The sequence below is a fragment of the Plasmodium vinckei genome (assembly GCF_900681995.1).
Source record: "Plasmodium vinckei vinckei genome assembly, chromosome: PVVCY_13".
Taxonomy (NCBI): domain Eukaryota; phylum Apicomplexa; class Aconoidasida; order Haemosporida; family Plasmodiidae; genus Plasmodium; species Plasmodium vinckei.
In genome coordinates, this window is record NC_051305.1 from 505256 (window position 1) to 528241 (window position 22986).

Here is a 22986-nt window from a genome sequence, read left to right on the forward strand (position 1 = left end):
TTACATTAATTCATTTGAGAAAGATTAAGTTACTTATTTTTTTATAAAAGTTTAATACAGACAATTATTTAATACATAATGTGTATATAAATATGTGCATATCTTGCATATAAAAACAAAACAAATTATATATATTTTCCGCTACTTTAAATAATGTATATATAATTTGTTTTATTTTTATATGCAAGATATGCACATATTTATTTTACAATTTTAATTTATATATATTAACATTTTTTAAGGCCGTCTCAAAGGTATATTAGTTTCTTTCCCCTTTTATTTCCCTTATTTACACCCCTTATAAATATAATAAAAAAATAAAAGAAAATACAAGTACCCTTATATATGTCAACAACTTTGAGGGGAAAAAATACACCAAGCCCATATAGGGAACAAAAGGAAATTCACAAAAAAAAAGAAAAAAAAAATACAGCTTAGAAAAAATGTGCTAGCTAATAGTAAAAGTATTCAATCCAATTTCATTAAATCATAATTATGTTTATTTATCCATTGTAACAAATCTTAGTATATATATGTTTTACGAAAAAAAAAATATTTATTTAAAAAATGAAAATATTATTATTAAATTTTTATGCCAAAATAAACCCATTTTTTAAGTATCAAATATATATTATGAAATGCATTAGTGGTAGTAGTATATTTTTCTTATACATAGGGATAAAAGTGATATGATAATTTTTTGTATATATTTTTTATGAACACCTTATTATATTTAAAAATGTAAAATTCCTATTTTATACAAAGTAAAATAGTTATCAAAAAATATTCTTTAAATATATATTTAATAATTTACATTTAAATAAATTTTTTTAGGAAAAAAATACATTTTATTAATTTATTTTACAAAAAAATTCATCTATATATTTAAATGGGTTTTCCTTTAACCCTGATATGGTCTATACTTAATTAAAATATATCCCTATTAAAATATATAGAGTTTACTATTTGCATATAAATATATACGGCAATATAATAGGCACAGTTTAAAGGTCGGTCATTCCAGCTTTTCTATATAATATCAATATTTATTGCCAAATTGGCTACTATACTTTCAATATGCATTGCATTATATGAGGTATATATATATTATTACCTTCTTAGCCCCATTTTATATCTTCTCCAAATTACCATATATTATATTTCCGGGTTTTTTTTATTAGGGGCAGTTCGCACCTTTAACACAACATACGTATTATGAAACTGTATATGCATATATATATATATATATACATACATAAGCTTTTTTTATTTTTTTTTCTATAAGGAAAAATATATTAATTAATAACTTTTAAAAAAAGAGGATATTCTATATTACCCATATAATGCATAAAATATATAATACAATCTGTGCATATATAGCAAAAAAAAACCAATTGTAAGAAAAATTATTACTTCGTATATGTAAAAAAAATAAGAACAATATATGTTCTTGTAAATAAAAAAAAAAAAAATAAATAAAATAATGAATAATAATAATCCTATGTAAATTTACAATATGAAAAATAATTTACAAAATATAAAAAAACAAATAAATTAATGGTTTTTATAATATTTGTAAAATAAACAACAAATTTTATTAAATACAAAAAAAACATAAGTATTTTAAAAAAAAACTAACATTATAATACTATAAAAATCGAAAACAATGGAAGGTAATATTTAAATTTTATTTTTTTCATTTTCATCCATAACCTATTTTAAACTTATATTTCTCTGTTTTATTATTTAATTCTTATTTTTGGAAACTTAACAATTTTTATTATTATAGATATTAATATTTCTTATTTATAATACTTTGTGTTTGTATCATATATTCTGTTATATATATTATGCTATACATATTATGCTATACATATTATGCTATACATATTATGCTATACATATTATGCTATACATATTATGCTATACATATTATGCTATACATATTATGCTATATATATTATGCTTATATATTAATGTGTGTCATAATATATTATGAACAATTAAAAAAAATATTTTTAAATACATAATAGCTATGAGCAAATATTATATTTAATTTTTATCCCATTCATATACACATACTTTTTTTTATAAATAACAGATAGAGGAGGCTTTTCAAGAGGTTTTGGAAGAGGTGCTAGGGGAGCTAGAGGCGTCAGAGGCAGAGGAAGAGGAAGGTAAAAATTATTTTTATACCTATATATATATACTACATATCTTATGTAATGTACATAATATTTTGCATATTTAACTGAACACAGCTAGCTTTTTTTTATTTTATTTAAAAAAAAATATGAACGGTTAATGTAAATTTGTATACCATTTTTATTACTATTTTAAAAATTTTTAGAGGACGAGGCTCAGCAGAAGATGATTTAAAAAACTGGGTACCAGTAACAAAATTAGGAAGATTAGTAAAAGAAGGAAAAATATCATCAATTGAAGAAATATATTTACATTCATTACCAATTAAAGAATATCAAATTATTGATTATTTTTTTCAACCAAATGAATGTGCACACCCATTAAAAGATGACGTTGTAAAAATTATGCCTGTACAAAAACAAACTCGTGCAGGTCAAAGAACAAGATTTAAAGCTTTTGTAGCAATTGGTGACGGAAATGGACATTGTGGTTTAGGAGTCAAATGTGCAAAGGAAGTTGCCACAGCTATAAGAGGAGCAATTATTGCAGCAAAACTTTCTTTAATCCCAGTAAGAAGAGGATATTGGGGTAACAAAATCGGAGACCCACACACAGTACCAATGAAAGTCTCAGGAAAATGTGGTAGTGTTCGTATTCGTTTAATTCCTGCCCCAAGAGGTACACAAATTGTCGGTGCACCAACAACAAAAAAAATGTTAAACTTTGCCGGAATTAAAGATTGCTTTTCATCATCTTGTGGAAAAACCAAAACCAGAGGAAACTTTCTAAGGGTACGCAAAAAATGGAAAAAAAATAGAAAAAAAACATAAAAAAAAAGCTGGAAAAAAATCGTTATATTACATACATATTTACGTTAATTTATTTACTTCTTCTTAGGCCATTTTCAATGCTTTGAGCAAAACATACGGATATTTAACCCCAGACTTGTGGAAAGTAACCAAATTCGACAAATCCCCATACGAGGAATGGTCCGATTTTCTTGAAACATATCAAAACGTAAAAGGAATTAAAACAATAATTTAAGCATCGAAGAAAAAATATATATATGTATAGCTAAGTAGGAATATTAATCAAACATATGTACATTATTTTAATAGTAATTGCGCCTTTTATGTGATCCCTGAGTATTTTTGTTATTATATTATTTCCCTTATATATATCTATATATAATATTTTTTTTACTTAATTAATATTATGATTTTACTTAGTTTTTAAAACATATAATAAAAAACGAAAACAACTAATTATATAAAGTAAAATTTTAAAAATATTTTTAAAAAACAAAATAGCTGTCTGAAAAATTGGCAAAATATTTTTATGCATATGTCCAATATCATTAAATAGTTTTTATACCAAGTGAAAACAAATATATAATGACATACTGTCTTAAAAAAAAACTAAATCATATTTAGAAATAAAAAATAAGATGTTAATTAGTTTACTTATGTAATAGTGATGTCATAATAATGTTAATTAGTTTACTTATGTAATGGTGATATCATAATAATGTAAATTAGTTTACTTATGTAATGGTGATATCATAAGAAGGTTAATTAATAAAACAAAACAATGTTAATGATATAAATTGAGGTGAAAAAATAAAAAATTATTATACTAATCTTATCAAAATAAATGAAAAAAAAAATTGTTAGACTATATTTTCTTTTTATTATATTTCTTCATGTCTTTAATTACATAATTGTTAATTTTCTTGGAACATCATTCACTAAATTTTGTTTATACCACTCCTTACCAGATTTTTCCATTTCATCTTCAAAACTTTCCCTTTATAATTAAAAAAAAAAAAAAGTAACAATAAATATATTTATTCAAATATATATGATATGTATAAATAAGTATGCATATATTTTTATAATATTTATTACCTTTCATCTTGGTTTTCTTTAATTCTGCCAACTTTGGCATTCATTTGTTTTATTCTTTTTTTAAGTAACTCTTTAAATGGGTCTGAGAATATAATAAAAATACAAAACATAACATAAAGGTGTAATAATAAATGAGGTATATACCCATGCATTCAATGCTTATCATGTCATACGTCTTTAAAAACAAACATAATCCATATATTGTTTTACTATTATTATTTTGCTTGCTCATTTTTTATACCTTTTTTATTCTCTTCCTTTTCAACTATCTCATCTTCTATATCTAAATCAAATGGCTTTATTGTTTCCTTTGTTGTAAATGGATTATAATTTAAACTGTCCTCATCATTTTGAACAATTGTGTCTATTGATTTCTTTTTTTTGTTATTAACATTATTTGGGTTTTTTGTTTTCTTTACTACTTTACTCATTTTTTTTTCCTTTTTTAAAAAATAACCAAAAAATAAATCATTTTATTTATTATATATTATATGATTATTCTTCTTTTATATTTTTATAAAGTACTTTTAATATGTTTTCTTAATTTTATATTAAATATGATATGCCCTCATATTATTGTTATAAAATAAATATCAAAAGAATTGATAATTATTCAAACTGTATTAATTTTTTTATTTTTATTTTATTTTTTTTTTTTAATTTTTTTTTTTTACCTATATTTTTATTTCCAATTTTTTTATCTACAAGCGCATGATGATAGGCAGAGTATATTATGACATATTGCCGATTGCCTTTTTTCATTATTTAATATTCATCACTTTATTTTTACTTTATTTTTATCATATATATTATATAACAAATATACAATTACATATTTAGTACTTTTTTATGGAGGATATTCATTTTTGAGGTAATTTTCAGTGATGTATGTAATTTCAATATAAATATATGCATAAGGAATGGCTAAAAAATATAAATATACTTTATTATTTTTAGGAAGCATTAAAGCAAATGATTTTTCAAAAAACACAAGTAAATACTGACTAGTTCACACAAAAAAAATATAGAACTAGTAAAAATAGGATGTATTGGCACACTCAAGGAAAATTGTATTGATATATACGGGTTTGAAAAGTAGCAATTTTTTTTTTGTAAAAATTTTAAAAAATATCAAAATGAATGAACAAAATGATACAATAAAATATTCGGATTTTCACTTGTCCAAACATGGCAATAAACGAGTCAGGATTAACAAAACAAATGATAATGTAAAATATCTAATTTCGAGATTTACAAATCATAGTGAAATTGATCGATTGGCTCCGCCAGTAACATTTATAGTAAGAAAAAAAAAACAAGAAAAAAACAAAAAAATACATACATCCTTTTTCTTGTGCTTCATACTGCTTATGCCCTGACTATAATAGTTTACCATTTCATTTTCCACTTTCCTCTTTTACAGTCAAAGGATGAGAACCCTGAAGAAGTACTCGACAATGAAAAAAACGATACCCCCAACTATTGGCTACTAAAAAACACATCCACAGATAAAGCCAAAATAACTCATAAATCCTATGTATCTAAAAAATGTAATTTAAATACAGATGTATTTTTTGTTTTATGTGAAAATGAAGAATATTCAGAGTTATATCCTGTTTCTAGCTGGCAAGTATTTGAACCAGACTTATCAGCAAAAACGTTAAATGCATATAATGCTGATATTACACAAGAAAAATTAAAAGCAGAAAAAAATAATAAAAGATTAGATGATATAATTGAAAGATTAAAAAATAAAGAAGAAAGTATGAAACTAAATTTAAAAACAAAAGATACATCAAAAAAAAAAACACTTATAAATAATAATCATGCAAATAATCATGAAAATTTATCTAATACTGTATCTGGTCATTCAGGTAAAAATTTCAAAAATTATTCCTCTTCTTCTGATGATGATTTAGGATTAAAAAGACAAGAAAAAAAAAGATTAAAAAATTTATATAAATTAAAAAAGAGAGAAAACAAAGAAGAAATCGATTATGTTGATTCAGCATTATCTATAACTGAGATTAGAAAAAATAAATCAAGTTGGGATTATAATGATGATGGAAAAAGAAGTGATGATGAAGATTTGTATATGCAAGAATCTGCTCAAGAATTTTTTGATGATGAAGATGAAAATGAAGAATCAGATAATAACTCAGGAAATGAAGAATCTATATTAACATCATATGGACAAGCCATGAAATCTTTATTAAAACAACAAATTAATGATGAAGAAGATGATGAGTTAAATCAATATTCTGATGATGATGAAGATGATGAAGAAGAAGACGAAGAAGAAGAAGAAGAAGATAAGGATGAGGATGAAAATGATCAAGATACTAGTTTAAAAAAAAGAAATATAGATAATAAATCACAAATTTCTATTGATCATGCTAGAAATAAAGCAAACCAAATTAATAAAAAAAGAAAAAATACAAATACTGGTATTGAAAGAAATGACGAAGTTGATAGTGAAGATGATGATGAAGATGACGATGATGAAGATGATGAAGAAGAAGAAGATGACAATAATAATAGAACACGAAAAAATATTAAAAATGAAACAAATGAAAAAAATGAAACTAATAAAATTCATAATATTAATGAATATATAAAAGATAAAATTAGAAAAAATGAAATACAATTAAAAAAAGAAAATTGTGCTAAAATATTATTAAAAATTATTGAAAAAAATAATGGAAAAATGGACATATTAACTTTGCTAGACATTTTAAACATAAAAGAAAAAAATCAAAATTTTATACTCGTACAAAAATATATAAAAGAATTATGTATTATTAGTTCTCAAACAATAAATAATAAAAAAGTAAAAATGGTAGCCGTTAAACCAAAGTATCTATCGAAGAAATGATAAAACTATTTCGTGAATATTTATCTAATTATTTTTTTCAATTTCATTATTTCCTTACATTTTCATTTACATTCCTAACTAATGCTTCGATTCCTTATACACACAAGTCTTCATTTTACCGATAATATTAATAAGGAAAAATGGGACCCTATATTTGTTTTGTTGTTTTTTATAAAATTTGCTCTATGATATAGACAAAGGAGCAATACATATACATGCAACTTACATGCGTGAATAACACTTTTTAATTTTTATAATAACTTTATACAACTTAAGTTTAAACATTTTTGGTGATTTAATCTGTAGTTTTTCAAATCATGTATGGAGAACAGACATCTATCTATTCCCATGTATGCTTCTCAAAATAAATTGACATATTTATTGCCTATGCAAGTTCAGGTGTAAATTACCTACACCCATTACACTTATTTTAAGGTTCAACAATTTATCATATTCATTAATCTTAATTTAGTATTTTACCCAATATAATATATTTAATATAAATAAGCTATCTAAACTTTTTTGCATTTATAAAATGAATACACATATTCTTATTCATTATATTTATATGATAATTTTTATTGGATTTTATTTCCCCCTATTTGTATATGCATAGCATTATGTTCTTAAAACTTTTAACTGAAATATTCATATGCACATTTTTTGTAGAAACTTTTAAAAAATAATAAAATAAATATTTTTGAAAAAATAGCATATTAATTTTTTTTATTTCATAATTTAGAAATTTACTATGATTTTTTTAGAATATGTTTTATAATAAAATAATTATGTATGCTACATTTATTTTATTAGTATAACTTTTTTATGGTAATAAATAAGTATATATACTATATTTATTTTATTATTGTTTTTTTTTTAAAGATTAGCCCTTTCTTTAGTTCCTGTTTACTAACATTATAGCAAATATTTATTAAAAAATTTATGTATTCTCAGTACCAACTTAAATGGCAGCACGAGACCCAGGGCCATATTTAAACCAAGTACCTTTAGGATTCCCAAGTTATAACATAAATGTTTATAGAGATATTTTAGCAAGAAGAGCTTTTATGGAATCCGAAGTAAATACTAGAATTTATAAAAACATTTTCGAAAATTTAGGATTTAAAGGACATATAAGAATAAACAATAAAGTAGCCACATTAAAAAAAATATATACACACGAATAATTCCTAAACTTGTTGTAGAGAATATTGCTAAACTCTATATTTGCAATTCGTATTTCATAACTCCAATTTTATTTCTCTTATCATCCTGAAATGATATGTACATACGTAGCTACTATGCCATTTTATTTTACACACACATTTTTTACAAATATATGTCACCTCTTTTTTATTAAAATTAGGTAGGAATTAATCGAATACGTATGAGATGTATACAAGGCGGATATTCACGAGGAATTTATAAATTTACTAGGATGGCAAAAATGGCTTTTTTTCAAACAGCTAGAGAAGGATGGTTAAAAAAATATGGTTATAGACCTGACTTGTTCAGGTAAAAAAAGTTAATTTTTTTTTTTTCCCAATAAATTATGTACATTTGGCTATATAAAAAAAAAACAAATACACACACAAATATTATATAATATTTGTTTATATTATGTATATGGGATATACAATTTTTCGTAACATATAATAAGTATACTACTTTTTCTACTTATTTTTTAAACAAATAATTTAAAAACATTAAACCTATATTATTAAAAAGTTATATTTTTTTGTAAATATCCAAAATATAATATTGTTTGAGAAAATAATGTCTTCTCAAGAAACATCCATACTGTTGTAAATCGATTTATTTTTTTTTCTTTTCCTAAATATCACTTGTATAATTATCATATTTATTGTACTCCTAAAAGAAATGATTTTTCGTTTTTCCATACATTATACATGCTATTAAGATTTTTTACGAAGTCTATTAAATTGGGGTTTGACATTAAGGTATCCTGCAACTCACTGTTATCTATTGTAATCATATTAAAAAAATGAGAAATAAATAAAAGCCACCAATAATGTTAATATGAATTAAAATTATAAATTCCTATTTTTTTCTTTTTCACAATCTCATAAAATATCTTATAACATTAAGTCATAAATGGCACGATAAAATAATATTGTCTTACATTTTAAAGGTATTGAATAGAAAATTGATAAAATGGAAAAACAAATCGAGTGAAAATAACAAACAGTGTTCTCCTTCAGTGGTTGTTCATCGCCACATAAAACACTATCTAGTATATTTAAAATTTCCTTCAATCTTTTTATATTCTATAAATTAAATACAAACAAGGGGCATAATGATCAAATAATATAACAATAGTAAAAGGCATAATATATTTTTTTGTTTTTCACATGTAGTACTAACAAAGTTGTGATTGTCTAATCCGAATGTTTTGCATTTTTCCAAATTTTCATATTTTAGTTTTCTATAAAATAAAAAATAGTATTTAGTTTTTCCATTTATTTTAAACACATATATAGTATTCCCTATACATGCATATGTTTACCTTATTATATAAACATAATAGAGATAAAAAAAATTGTCTCGGTATATTTTTTTTGTAAAATTATTGTAAATTTGCTCATCTTCCCATAGATAGTATATCTATAAATAAAGGTTTAATTTAACTATATTTGAAGCAGACATACGAAAGAAAATAAATGAATAAATAAATACAAATACACATTTATGATAAAGTATAAGCTCGTATTGTAAGATATACCAGTATTGCCTTAAGCTCGTGGACAATTCCATAATACGTTTCATAGTTAACAGAGTCAAACAGATAAAGCTGAAATGGAAAATTTTTAAAATATATAAAATGTATATATATTTTATCATGTTGAATAATGGCATTATTATTTGGACATATTTTTTAAATGCATAATAATTTCTCTATATTAATTACATTTTTCATATAGTTGATAATATCTTCTCCATATAAAATATTTCCCTCTAATGTATTGAAGGCATATGGAAACCCTTTATAATTGCTAATTGGATGAGTTTCCTCTACTAAATATACAAAAGGACAACATAAAACATTTTTTAAAAAAAATAATTGGACATTTATATAATCTATGAAAGTTTCACCAACATTTTTTATAGAACAATGATTATAATGAACAATCAACTTTTGAGGAACTAGAACCATATTCCCCTTCTCGTTGTATAAATATGCATATATATTCAAAATTTTCACTAAAAAATTTTTTAACTTTTAAAATATTTAAAAAAAATATTTGTACAACATAACAACCATCGTTATATTTTGCATTATAAAAATATTGTTTTTTTTCAAATAATGTTTATTTTTTAATATTATATCCATTAAAAAATATATGAAATAAAAATTAATGTAACAATATTTTTTTAATAATTTATTCTTTATTTAATAATTTATTTACCAATAAAATATATTATCTCAATTATCCACAATATTATGCAAGCATTCAAATATACCTACATAATTTTCTGGAAAATAACCGTGCGTATATTATAACTTTTAAATTGAATAGAACAATTATAAATCTTAATAAAAAAATATAGACGATATTTTAAGTGCATTTATAATAAATCATATACTATTATTTTGTTTATGATTCCTCACAAACCCAAATAAAATTGGGTTAATCCTTCATACTATTTTGAAAAGAAAAATATGTATATTAAAAAAAACTTATATATGCCAATAGTTTGTAAAAAAATATAAATTTTCCAATTTAAGAATTATTGTTATATATATAATATTGTTAGACCATTAGAATGTTATACATTTAAAGGTTTTCAAAAATATGCAATAAAACTTTTATATTCTACATGAGTAAATTTTTACATAAAATTAAATAAAATTATTTACATGACAATACCTCATGATAGCAGAAATTGTTTACAAACAGTATCATTCTATACTAAGCTAACAAGAAATATAATCAAATTTATAACATAATTTTTATAAATATATTTTGTCTTACCTAAAAATATGATAATTATTTCACCCCCCAAATGCTAATATTTTTAAATGACCATAACCTGTCTTATAATTTATATATAGGCCCAACAAGCTAACACCCCAATTTATAAAATTTTTTTCGATTTGTATTTTTTTATCAATATTTATGCCTTTTCATATATAGACAATATATTTTTTGTTATGGTCATATTTATATGTATATATTTATTTTCATAATTTTAGTTGGAAAATAAGAGAATAGGGAAAATATTTTATAAATATGTAATTGTGTTAACTGATTTGGCTAGCTTTCTAAACAACTATTTTATGAACTTGAAATGTTTTTCTTATACATATCTATAAAATAACACATAATTTTATTATGAACAAGTCATATAAAAAAATATAGGTAGCTTTTTCAATCATATTTATAATAATATTTTATGCATGCATCATAAGTTTTTTTATGGCTATCTATATTTTCCCTCCTAATACACACAAAAACAACTATTCAACCAAATATAAATAGCTTAATGTTCTTTTATATATTATATTTTTTTTATGTACAAATTTTAATATAATTTTGGTTTATTATTAGTGTTACACACACACATATTTTTTACTCTATGCATTAAAACAAATATCCAAATTCAATTTTTATAAAATAATATATTTACTCTTTTAAAGGATGCTTATATAAATTAATTTTAAAGGATTATATATTTTTAATTTTATATCTCTCTTTTATTGAAATACAAAATTGGTACATTCATACAATCATTATAATCCAAACAAATTATTACCTATATGTATTTTTACAGCTTTTAATTAAAAATTTTTATAATTAAAATGAGTATATTTAGAAAGTCGACATGCTTAGCATGTAATTCATGTAAATGCTCTTGTGGTAAATACAAATGCTAACAGAATAGGCATTAACACATTTTATATTATATAATAAGGCATTTTATTTTTTGCACACATATTTTTTCAGTGCAAATTATGTTAATATTATGCATATTAAAATAGAGAAATATATATATCAATTTTTATTATCATTTTTTAGGTAGCCATGACATTAAAATTACTCAACGAACGTATACTTACAATGAATTAGACGATCTTTGCACCAGGGAAGATACAAATACATTCCCCTGTATTCCAACGGAACGGATTATTTTAAATTCAGATGGAAGCTCTCAGCTATACTATCATCAAATAGACAACGAGTTTTATGCAAAAAATATTCTACACGATGTTCCTTTAATAAGTTATGCTCAAGGCCCATTTTTTGAGAAAATAAATTATGAAAATAATAAAAATTATAGTTTACCAACTTTAACATATGTAAGTGATCCAATATATATAAGACGAAAACAAAAATGTGCTATATCACAAATAGCTGATTGTGTATGCCCTCAAGAATGCAAATGTGATTAAATTAATATCTATACATTTTTTCATGGAATTAAATCTAATTAAGAGACATAAAAATGCTTTAAATTTTCTTTATTCGATTTTTATAAAGAATATATAGTAAAATAAAAATATAACACTTGTTATGTTTGTCTCTTATTTTTTATTTCATTCTATTATATATATTTTTCTAATTGCATTCAATATTATATGAGGATTTTACTCATTTTTTTTTTACATTTTATTAATTTATTTGTACTAAAAAAACAAACATATATAAAAAACTTTATTACTAATTATACAAACAATTAGCATAATCATGCAAAATATTATAAAATTATCATATGAAAATAAATAGACATAGGCCAAATACTTATAATTATTTATTAGAATGTTTTCAATCTTTTATTTATGCAACATTCAGTAAAGTTCCATTTTTTAGTTGATGCCCACATCCAGATATGTCAAAATATTTTATCCTAAATAAAAAATAAATATATATGTTTAGCTTAAACAAGCACATCAAAATGGGTGTGCATGTATGTATGTATTTATGCCCTACTTTTCATTGACTTGGTTTATAAAGGCACAGCTTGTGCATTTGACCTTGCCATATTTTTCTCCAACCCATCCACATCCTATCAACAAAAAAAGGAAAGAAGTCTATACAAATAGTTGCATATATATATTCACGCTTATTTTTAATTATTTACAAAATTAGAATTAATTATAATGGCTAGCTCAATCCGTTTTGCATTTATGCAATTTAAAATAGACATGCACATAAAAAAATACCAGTAGATGGATTTCCACAATCACAAAGTCTACAATATGTTCTATCGGTGTCATAATTTTCTCTCATTGCTTTATAAAATTTATTTTCACAACCTATTGTGATTTAAAAAATGTATATTTTGATTAATAAGCAATTGTATTATATTATATAAAATTGAATAAGCTTGATTTTTTTAAAAACCTTCATTTGTAGGATAGCAACATTTTTCGCATAGATCAGTTGTGCACATTTGGCAAAGTACTATATTTATATGAACAATAAAAATAGTTAATATAAAGATAATTATTTGTCTCATTTTTATTATCAATTAATAAGGTATATATTTTTTTTAAAGCTAAAAATAAAATGAATATTTTCCTTAAATGCTATATATTTATACAAAGAATATTTATAGTATTATATTTAAATGGAAATTATGAAAAATAATGAATATTATTATTTTTTAAAATAAAGCAATAAGTTCAAAAAATGTATGTTGAAAATTTTTGACATGCACATGAATAGTGCTAATTATTTTGTAAAAAAGTTAAAATTGTATATTTTAGACAAAATCTTACTTCCTATTTTATAAGTGCCTTATGTAGAAAGCCTATAAAATGATTGGCATATCTATCCTTATTTATTCATTTTTCATTATCCATTTAAACTGTCATTTTAAGCCAACACATTTACATGCTTTAGCTAAACAATGTGCAAAATAATGTGAGGGTTAAAACTGTTATAATTTTGTATGGCTATATATATAAATAATTATTTTATAAGTTTATATATAAACTTGTTTGATCTACATGTTCAAGGGCCTATGTGAAAATAATTTCGAGCATATCCCCATCTTTATAGTAATGCTCTTCCAATTTAAAAACTCAAACATTAGTGACAATAAAATATATAAATATTTAAAGGGAGAAATATTAATTTTACGATTTTCCCTTAAAGGCTAGATAGTTAGTTAGTTAGTAAAAATATATTAAAAACAAAAAATTAAAAAGACATATCTTATATCCTTTAAATTGATACACATATTTTGATAAATACATATACACATGCATATGATATAGCCGTAATGCATAAACAAATATGTGTAAATATCATTTGCATTTCTATTTGAAAGCATATTAGCTAATTAAAAAAAAAAAAAAAAAAAAGTAAACGAATAAAATATTATGTAATATTAAATATACGGTGTATATTGCAAAATGCTAAAAACGATATGTTCAATAACTTGACTCACTTTAGCCTGCTATGCCATCATTTAATGGTGATACCAAAAAAATAAAAATAAAAAAAAATAAAAGAAATAAAAGAAATAAATAAAACGCGGATCCAGGCTAATATACAAAATAGTTCATTCCCCTTTCAACATTAACATATTCGATTGTGTTAAAAGTATTTTTCCTACGTCATAGATACTTCTTTTTCTGTGTCGCATTCCAATAATTGACAAACTTTTCGAGAAGATCTGATTTGACATTTACTAGTGCCCCACCAGTTGGCTTCATCTGTCCCATTAAGTTTCTTAAGCAATGTATCAATTCATCATTATTTGAAAAATCCATATCTCTAATCGAATTAGCTATATCTTTTTCACTTAGCCATATAACTTTTATTTTATTATATATATTAAAACATAAATATGTAATATGCATAAATGGATGTAAAACAGTATGAGGTGGTGTATATATTTGATTTAATTTTTTATTAATACAATTTACATCATAAACAAATGCTATAAGATTACATTTATTTTTTAAAACATTTTCAGAGTTTAAAAATATTTCCTTTTTCCATAATAAAATACATGAACCATTACTCTTCATGGCTTCTGGAAATATAACAACACTATGTATTTTTTTATTTTTTGCATATATATGTACTTGTTCAATATTTTTAAATAATCCATTTTTATTTGGTATAGAAAATTGTAAAGATAATTTAATTAAATCAAAAAAAAATACAGGAGATAATGTTCCATTTTTATTTACCACTACAAACATCGGATTTAATCGAAAAGCTAAATATAAAATATCAACAAAAGAAGTAAAATTAGATAAAAATATATGACCATAATCATCATAAGTAAATGGAATCTGTTGTGTTGTACATTTTATTTTAACTCTTTTATAATTAGCATATTGTTCTTCTAAATATATAAAACCCAAATGAAATAATAATAATCTACAATATATTGTTTGTATTATTTGATAAAAAAAATCCTTTATACATTGAAATACTAAAAATCTTAATAAATTATTTAAAAAAAACATAAAAACTATAGTTAAACAAATAAAACAGGTTCTGCATATTACTAAAGGTAATAATAATAACTTCAATAATCTTTCATGTATACTTAATTTCTTATTAATCCATATTGGCAAAAATGGATTTATTCCTGTTGATGCATCTGAAAACTCTCTATATTTTTCCATATTTTTTTCTTTTTATACATAATTTTGTTGGTTAATTTTTTTCTTTTTTTTGGGGTTAGAGAGTCATATTCTGGTTTGCCTTTCTTTTGCCTATTATATTAATACCTTGATTTTCTTTTTACGATTTTTGTTTTCCCCCATTAAACATATTTTTTACACAAAATTATTTACTTTGTAAAATAATACATTACTTGTTTGCTCATATAATTAATGTAAATTTTTTTTAAATTCATATTATATTATTATTTTTATACTTTAATAATCCTTAATTTGGTTGATAATTTTTTATATATATTTCTCGTCCCATAAAATTTTAATATGCCTACAAAAAATTTGCTTCCTTAATATTTTTTTACAAGCCCTAATACTTATATTTTCCTATCACATATATTTCAAACTTATAATTTTTTTTCTTTAAATAAATATGTATACAATATGTAATTATATTTTACTCATAAAAATAAGCTTATAATTTATTAGTAAAAAAATAAACTTGTATTTCATTAGTAAGAACAAACTTATATTTCTCTCGTAAAAATAAACTTCCATTTTTTTCGATAAGCCATTGTTCAAATATGCCCCAATTAGTTTTATACACACGGTATTATTTTATAAATTGTTGTATATAATTATACTTATATACTAATCATAATTAATCTAAATAAATATTAATTAAAAATAAAACAAAATAAATGGAAAAAAATATATATTCTCTTTATACTGCAATAATAATATACCATTTTTATTGTCATATACCATTTTCATTATATTTGAAAAAGTATATTTATAGATTGATAGTCTGTTCAAACAATGGTAGGGAGTAACAACTTTTTTACAAACTCATAAAATTTGAATAAAAATATAAACAATTCTTTATATTAAAAAAGGATATGCTAATATATTCTCCACATTTAGCTATATTGTAATAATTTATATTTTTTTTTCAATTTTCCATTGCTCTTCCATTATTTAAACTTATCAAATTTGAGAAATAAAATATGTCGTTAAAACATTTTTTAGTAAGCTTGTGCTTTGTTAATGTAAAAAGGAGTATATAAAAATCAAGTATAAAACTGTAAATATTTAAAAATATTTTAAAAAATTATAAGAAATTATAAGAAGTTATTAAATATTGTAAGGAATATATAATTGGCAAATTCGTTACTACTACTAACTTAGTAAAGCTTATCAAATAAGTGCTCATTTTTTATTATAGTTTGTGGCTTTGTAAAAAATTATAATAAAAAATGTTAGTCTTTCTTTGTATGGAAATACAAGGGCACACACACATGTGTAGTTTCCCATCATTTATAAGGTCGTAATTTTTGTTTTGCTCTGATAATTTTCCTTTTTATTCTTTTCTTTTCAATCTTATCATAATCTTAAAAAAAAAATATAAATTTTAAATCCTGAGGAATGATTTGCAAATAATTTTATTTAATGTTTTACCTATTCCTTGTGGTAAATAAAAATTAAAATAAGAAAGAACGTGATACATACTTTATATAAAAACAAATTTAATTGTCTATAATTAAAAAATGAATACCGAAAGAAAAATAGGAGAAGAAGAATTAATAAAATGGATAAGAACAATTTTAAACAGACCTGATTTTGAATTTAGTAATTTAAAAGATGGTGATATATATTTAGAACTTTTTGAATATATATGGCCATATGTTATGAAAAAATATAAAAGTTGTATTTATATTAATCCTATAAATAATATAAATAAAAAAAAAAATTGGAATTTAATAAAAACTATTTTAAATAATGTAAATATAGATATTAATTTTATTAATTATAATGAAATATGTAAAAATAATTTTATAGAATGTTATCAATCCTTAATTATATTATATTTTTTATATTTCCTTGTCAAAAATAAGGAATGTGATTTTATTTTAGCATACCCAATAAATAAAGAACTAACTAATTTTATGTCTAGTGACAAACCATTGAAATGTTTAGTAAATTCAAAAAGTGTAAAACTTTCTGACTCTTCCATAAAAAATAAACAACACTCCCCAATAGATAATATGATAGACAACAATATGGATCATCTATACACAAACCATATTAATTATTTAAAAGAATTTAATAATAAAAAAGTAGAAAAAATAATTTTAAATTCAAATATATTTACAAATAATAATGAAAGCCAAATTAGTGATAATGCCATTTCCAACCACAATTTTATGAACACTCAAAATAGTGAATTAACAAAATCATTTTATTCAAAAGAGTTAAAAAAAAAAGTTGAAGATTATACAAGTCGACAAAAAATAAAAGAAAATTTTATAACAAACCTAGATCATAATTATATACACAAACCTAAACAAAATAATCCATCCAATGATCATTTATTTTTTTATAATCCTTTAAAAGATTTTGAGAAGAGTAGCACAATATCGAGTCCCTCTAGTTCTAGTGAAAAGAGTGAGGTCACTCCAAAAAAATCTGGAAAATATTTTGAGCATAATGAAAATGATTCCAAACAAACAAAAGCCAGCATATTATTAGACAAAATATATTATAATGAAACAAAAGAAAAAGAAAAAAGAATTAACCCTTTACACAATTTTAACGATATAGACCAACTCCCTAAAAGCAACTTTTTTAAATACTTTAATATTGGACAACATATAGAAGAGGGGAATAAAAATAGTAATATGATTTTACATAATCTAGAACAACCCTTCCCAGCATCTACCGAATCATCACCATTATCAAAATGTTCAAAATTTTCAGACTTGCCAAAGTTTTCAGACTTGTCAAAGTTTTCAAACTTGTCAAGGATTGACAATCTGGGAAAAGGAAATAAACTTAACTTACCATCTCACAAAATGAATAGCGGAGAACAATTAAGTTGCAAAATTGATGCATCTTCACAAACTAATAAAAATGGAATTTCAAATAATTTATTAACTACTGATGAGATGAATAGCCTTGAAGTTGTGTGGGCAAACAATAGCAATTATGAGGATAAAGTACAATCATGCCATTTTATAGAGTACTTGAAAAGACAAATAAAAATATACAAAAAGGAATTAGATATAAAAACAAATGAATTAGAATTAACAAAAAAAATACATGAAAAAGAAATTAAAGATATTAAGGAAACACATCATGTAGATTTATTAAATTTAAAAGAAAAACATGATAACGAAATTTTATATTTAAAAAATGAAAACATAGAAAAAATAATTTCCATAAAAAAAAAATTCGAACATAAATTAAATAATATAGAAGATGATTTACTTTTAGATTTAGATGTTCTTATTTTTGAAAATCACAATATTATAGATTCATCTGAACAGGCTAAAAAAAGTTTACTTAAGACACATATTACAAAACAAATAAATGAATTTCCCATGCATTCTAATGTAGAAAACTGTTTCGATATAGACAACACATTTGATCATAATGATGAACTAAATAAAAACGATAAAAATGAAAAAGACAATAATAATATAGAATCAAAAAATTTACTTCTAAACTTTACAGGAAGTAATGAAAATGAAATAAAAGATTGCAATGACATTGTAAAGGTAAACAAAACTATTCAAAAGTCTATTAAAAAAATAAAACATTTAGTTAGAGAAAAAAATAAAGAAAATAAAATAAATAATGAATATATAAATAATCAAATTGTAAACCTTAAAAATATTATAAAAAATAACCATTTAGAAAAAATAAAAAATTATAATAATATAGAACAAAATAAAGAAATCTTTCAAGAACTTTTAAATTATATCGAAGAAATACTTACAAAAAATAGTGATTCATTTTCTGATATAGATAAAGAAGAATCCTATTTAAAACAAATTAAAAATACTTTATATAATATAATAAAAAACAAAAAAAATAATATAAAAAATGATGATATATATAAACTATTAGATAAAAGTATTATTACACGTCTTATTATTCAGATAATATTCTTTCTCGTTAAAGAAAATATAAAAACACAACACATAAAATTGAATGTGATGAAAAGTATGTCATTAAAGGAGTATGTACATGTTGAGACAAGTCTGAATAAAAAAATTAAATTATCTGAAACTGTACAAAATGTTGAAAATGTTGAAAAACAGAAAGATAATATCAATTCTAAACAACTAAATAGTCTAAGTAGTAACACTACTATATTACCAAGCAATGAAATAATTAAATATGAAAAAGAAATAGAAAAATATGAAAAAATAAAAAATTTAGAAAAAAAAAATAAAAAATTATTATCTATTAATGAATATTATAAAAAGAAGTTAGAGCATACTGAAATATGGAAAAAGTCCATCGAAAATTTAAAAAAAAAATTCATTAATGAAAAAAAAGACACAAATATAGAGCCATCACAGGGAAGAGCTAAATCAGATGAGACTGACAAAGACTGTGCTAGTCAGTTGAATTGGGCAGAGTTTCCAAAATTTTATTTAAAAATATTTGATGAGAGAAATGAAAGTGATGCTGAATTAATGTTTCTTTTAAAACAGTTAGATAGATGTGATAATGAACCAATCGAATTTAATATTTTTGATAATAATACAACCGAAATATATAACAAGATTAATAAATTAGTTACCGAAAAAAATGAAATAGTTGATAGTGATAGTACTTTTTTAAATAAGAACAAAATAGAGATAGACAATTTAAATGAAACTGATAATATGAATGTATTAGATTGGGAACAAAATAGTTCTGAAAAAATAAAAAAAAAACTAACTTATTTATTTTGGAAAATGTTAGGAGATATATATAAATATAGAAATATTATTGAAGAAGCATTTAATTATGTTAATAATTTAAACATAAAGTTTAATCATTATGTTTTAGAAAATGAAGAACGATTTAAAACTTCAAGAAATTATTTTGAAAGTTTTAATCAAAAAAATATAAATTTATACTTATCTGATAAATATAAATTAAGAAAAACAATAGCCATAGAAAAATTAAATGCAAATATTTATAAAGACAAATATATAGATCTGCTAAACAAATGGGAAGCAGAACGAAAAAAATATTTTTTCCTTATTAATAGTTGTCATGAAAATGAAAGTGTAAAATATAAATACACCATTAACCAATTGAAGAATACTTATTTTAATTTAAAAAAATATCAAATAAGAGAAAAAAAATGGAACCAACTAGCCAAATTGCTGGCGACCCAAATTAATGCACCCTCCACTCGGGTCGAGCACATGATTAAAGATGTCTGGGTCGAAATACTGGCTACAGATAGTCTGGAAAATGAGGCAGAAAATGTGACCAAAAATAGGACGGAGAATGAGCCAAACTCTGCATTGGTAAAAAACCAAACGAACCTACAAACATTCCATCGTACAGGAACTGAGGAAAATGACGCCAACAACGACACCTATTTGCTTTCTATACTTGAAAATGAAACACAAAAAGGAAATTCACTAAAAGATACAGAGACTCCAATAAAGAATAAAATAAAAGGAACAAAATTAGTTGCATTACCTCAAAAAATAACAAATAAAAATAATGATAAAACAATTAAACAAAAAAACAATTCTGATCAAATAAATAGGAATAAAAATAATATAATAAATAAAAAAAAAACATTTTCTAAAGTAAAAAAATATAATGAACAATTGAATTTTTATAAATATGACTTTAATACTTGTCTACAAAATATTCAAAATAATAAAATATGGGATTTATCTTCTGAAAATGAAGACAATAGTTTAGACATATGTAGCGACATAAAGCTAGCTAATATCGAACATTGCTTAGATAGCATTTCTCTAAATCAAAATGAAAATTTGGATGTTTATAATAATGATGACAATGTAAGCAAAACAGTTTATGAATCCAATGATTTGACTAGTTTGAGTGATGAAAAAAAAGGAAAAAAAAATATAATTTTTTTGCTAAGTAAAATGGCAAAAGAATCTTGCATTATGTTTCAAAACATTTTAAATATAAAAGAAAATGAATTAAAAGAAAAAGAAGATAAGATTGTAAATCTAGAACAACAAATTTTAAAATTGAAACAACAAAATACTAATGACTGCAACAATTTTCAACGTTTAGAGGATGAGCAAAAAAATTGTGAAGACCAACTTAGCTTGTTAAAAGATACTATAAAATATTTAAATAATCAAATTTTACTTTTAAATAAAGAAAAATTATATTTACAAATTAATTATCTAGAAAAACAAAAAGAGTTAGAAAATTTAATAGCAAACTATAAAAATATTTTTAATCAGATCAAGCAAAACATTCAAAACTATCCATTTGTTTTATATTTATTGGAAGTATTAGATGAAACAACAAGTTTGAAAAATCAGACAAATCCTCAAGAAGCTAAAGATAGTGCAGATAAAGGGGATCCACAGTTTTCATTCCAAACAAGTAAAAATAAAAACGAAGAAATGGGCTCCGAAAAAATAAAAAACAACATAAACAATTCAAATATTGTAGTTAACTTTTCCAATTTTACAAATCCAATTTTTGATGAACAAAATAAAAATCTAACCAATCCGACCCTAAACGATTTAATTAACGATCCCTATAATTATTAATCTCAAAAAATGTATGTACAACCTGTATAGAAAGAATTCAAAACATACACCTCCTTTTTTCCATCTATCTTGTGATATGTGTAAATATGCATACGGTCAATCTGCCAATACAACAAAAGAATGATTTACCATTCTAAACTTTTTTGTAATTTTATTTCAACTTATTTCTTAACGAACTTTAAAAATTTATTATAAGTAAAATTAAGTTTGATACTTTAAAAATGTAATAAAAATGAATGTTAAAATGAGAGTGAAAGTAAAAATAAAACTGCGCAAATAAACATAAAATAAAATGTATAGACGCATATAAATTTGGGTTTTTTCAAAATGAAAATATGGAATTATAATGATTATTTAATTATTCATAAAAAAAAATAAAAAAAAAAAAAATTAAAAATAAATATGTGTCTAAATTATCGAAGACTATTATATTCGTACAAAATATATTTTTACTAACTTTTTAAATAATATAAAATTTAAATATATACTATTTACATGTACAAACAAATTATATTTTACAAATACTTTTGATTAGCATTTATTAAGTATGCTATACAAACTACATAAAAATAACTTTAAAATTATTGCACTACCAAACAAATTATATTAACATATACATATAGCATATTTGCATATGATTAGCAACATTAACAAGAAATAAAATTACTTACATTATTTCATATATCTATGATATGCTTCTTTCTTTAAAATCGCATATAATAATGCACCTTCAAAAAAAAAACAAATAAATCCTGTATCTATATACTTCTGATTTATATAAGTTTGAACTTGTAACTTCTATTTTGTTTTTTATTTTCCTTTATAGGAAAACCCTCTTTATTTAAGAAATTTTACGATCCATTTGTTTTTGGCAAAATATTATGAATTTTGCATTTTTAA

The 22986-nt window shown here is 22.2% G+C and overlaps 9 protein-coding genes across 9 annotated transcripts; 5 read left to right on the plus strand and 4 right to left on the minus strand.

Moving 5' to 3' along the window:
- Positions 1–1666: 1666 nt before the first annotated feature.
- Positions 1667–3189, plus strand: PVVCY_1301240 (40S ribosomal protein S5, putative; the record flags this gene model as incomplete). The annotated part of the gene is made up of 4 exons (XM_008623800.1): positions 1667–1673; positions 2102–2177; positions 2351–2936; positions 3043–3189. 4 exons carry the CDS (start codon positions 1667–1669, stop codon positions 3187–3189), a joined length of 816 nt encoding a protein of 271 aa, XP_008622022.1.
- Positions 3190–3857: 668 nt separating this feature from the next.
- On the minus strand, positions 3858–4483 carry PVVCY_1301250 (conserved Plasmodium protein, unknown function; the record flags this gene model as incomplete). Its single annotated transcript, XM_008623801.1, has 3 exons — positions 3858–3951; positions 4053–4134; positions 4294–4483. 3 exons carry the CDS (start codon positions 4481–4483, stop codon positions 3858–3860), a joined length of 366 nt encoding a protein of 121 aa, XP_008622023.1.
- A 705-nt stretch (positions 4484–5188) lies between these two features.
- PVVCY_1301260 (conserved Plasmodium protein, unknown function) lies at positions 5189–6927 on the plus strand (the record flags this gene model as incomplete). Its single annotated transcript, XM_008623802.2, has 2 exons — positions 5189–5353; positions 5476–6927. 2 exons carry the CDS (start codon positions 5189–5191, stop codon positions 6925–6927), a joined length of 1617 nt encoding a protein of 538 aa, XP_008622024.1.
- Positions 6928–7892: 965 nt separating this feature from the next.
- PVVCY_1301270 (mitochondrial ribosomal protein S14 precursor, putative) lies at positions 7893–8446 on the plus strand (the record flags this gene model as incomplete). Its single annotated transcript, XM_008623803.1, has 2 exons — positions 7893–8078; positions 8294–8446. The coding sequence occupies 2 exons, from the start codon at positions 7893–7895 to the stop codon at positions 8444–8446; spliced, it is 339 nt and encodes a 112-aa protein (XP_008622025.1).
- Positions 8447–8788: 342 nt separating this feature from the next.
- PVVCY_1301280 (conserved Plasmodium protein, unknown function) lies at positions 8789–10102 on the minus strand (the record flags this gene model as incomplete). Its single annotated transcript, XM_037634720.1, has 6 exons — positions 8789–8910; positions 9071–9215; positions 9313–9373; positions 9455–9552; positions 9671–9739; positions 9857–10102. The coding sequence occupies 6 exons, from the start codon at positions 10100–10102 to the stop codon at positions 8789–8791; spliced, it is 741 nt and encodes a 246-aa protein (XP_037490777.1).
- Positions 10103–11749: 1647 nt separating this feature from the next.
- PVVCY_1301290 (inner membrane complex protein, putative) lies at positions 11750–12340 on the plus strand (the record flags this gene model as incomplete). The annotated part of the gene is made up of 2 exons (XM_008623805.1): positions 11750–11807; positions 11967–12340. The coding sequence occupies 2 exons, from the start codon at positions 11750–11752 to the stop codon at positions 12338–12340; spliced, it is 432 nt and encodes a 143-aa protein (XP_008622027.1).
- A 385-nt stretch (positions 12341–12725) lies between these two features.
- Positions 12726–13407, minus strand: PVVCY_1301300 (conserved Plasmodium protein, unknown function; the record flags this gene model as incomplete). Its single annotated transcript, XM_008623806.1, has 4 exons — positions 12726–12795; positions 12879–12954; positions 13112–13204; positions 13293–13407. The coding sequence occupies 4 exons, from the start codon at positions 13405–13407 to the stop codon at positions 12726–12728; spliced, it is 354 nt and encodes a 117-aa protein (XP_008622028.1).
- A 1105-nt stretch (positions 13408–14512) lies between these two features.
- PVVCY_1301310 (conserved Plasmodium protein, unknown function) lies at positions 14513–15538 on the minus strand (the record flags this gene model as incomplete). The annotated part of the gene is made up of 1 exon (XM_008623807.1): positions 14513–15538. One exon carries the CDS (start codon positions 15536–15538, stop codon positions 14513–14515), a length of 1026 nt encoding a protein of 341 aa, XP_008622029.1.
- A 1538-nt stretch (positions 15539–17076) lies between these two features.
- On the plus strand, positions 17077–22086 carry PVVCY_1301320 (calponin homology domain-containing protein, putative; the record flags this gene model as incomplete). The annotated part of the gene is made up of 1 exon (XM_008623808.1): positions 17077–22086. One exon carries the CDS (start codon positions 17077–17079, stop codon positions 22084–22086), a length of 5010 nt encoding a protein of 1669 aa, XP_008622030.1.
- Between the last annotated feature and the right edge of the window lie 900 nt (positions 22087–22986).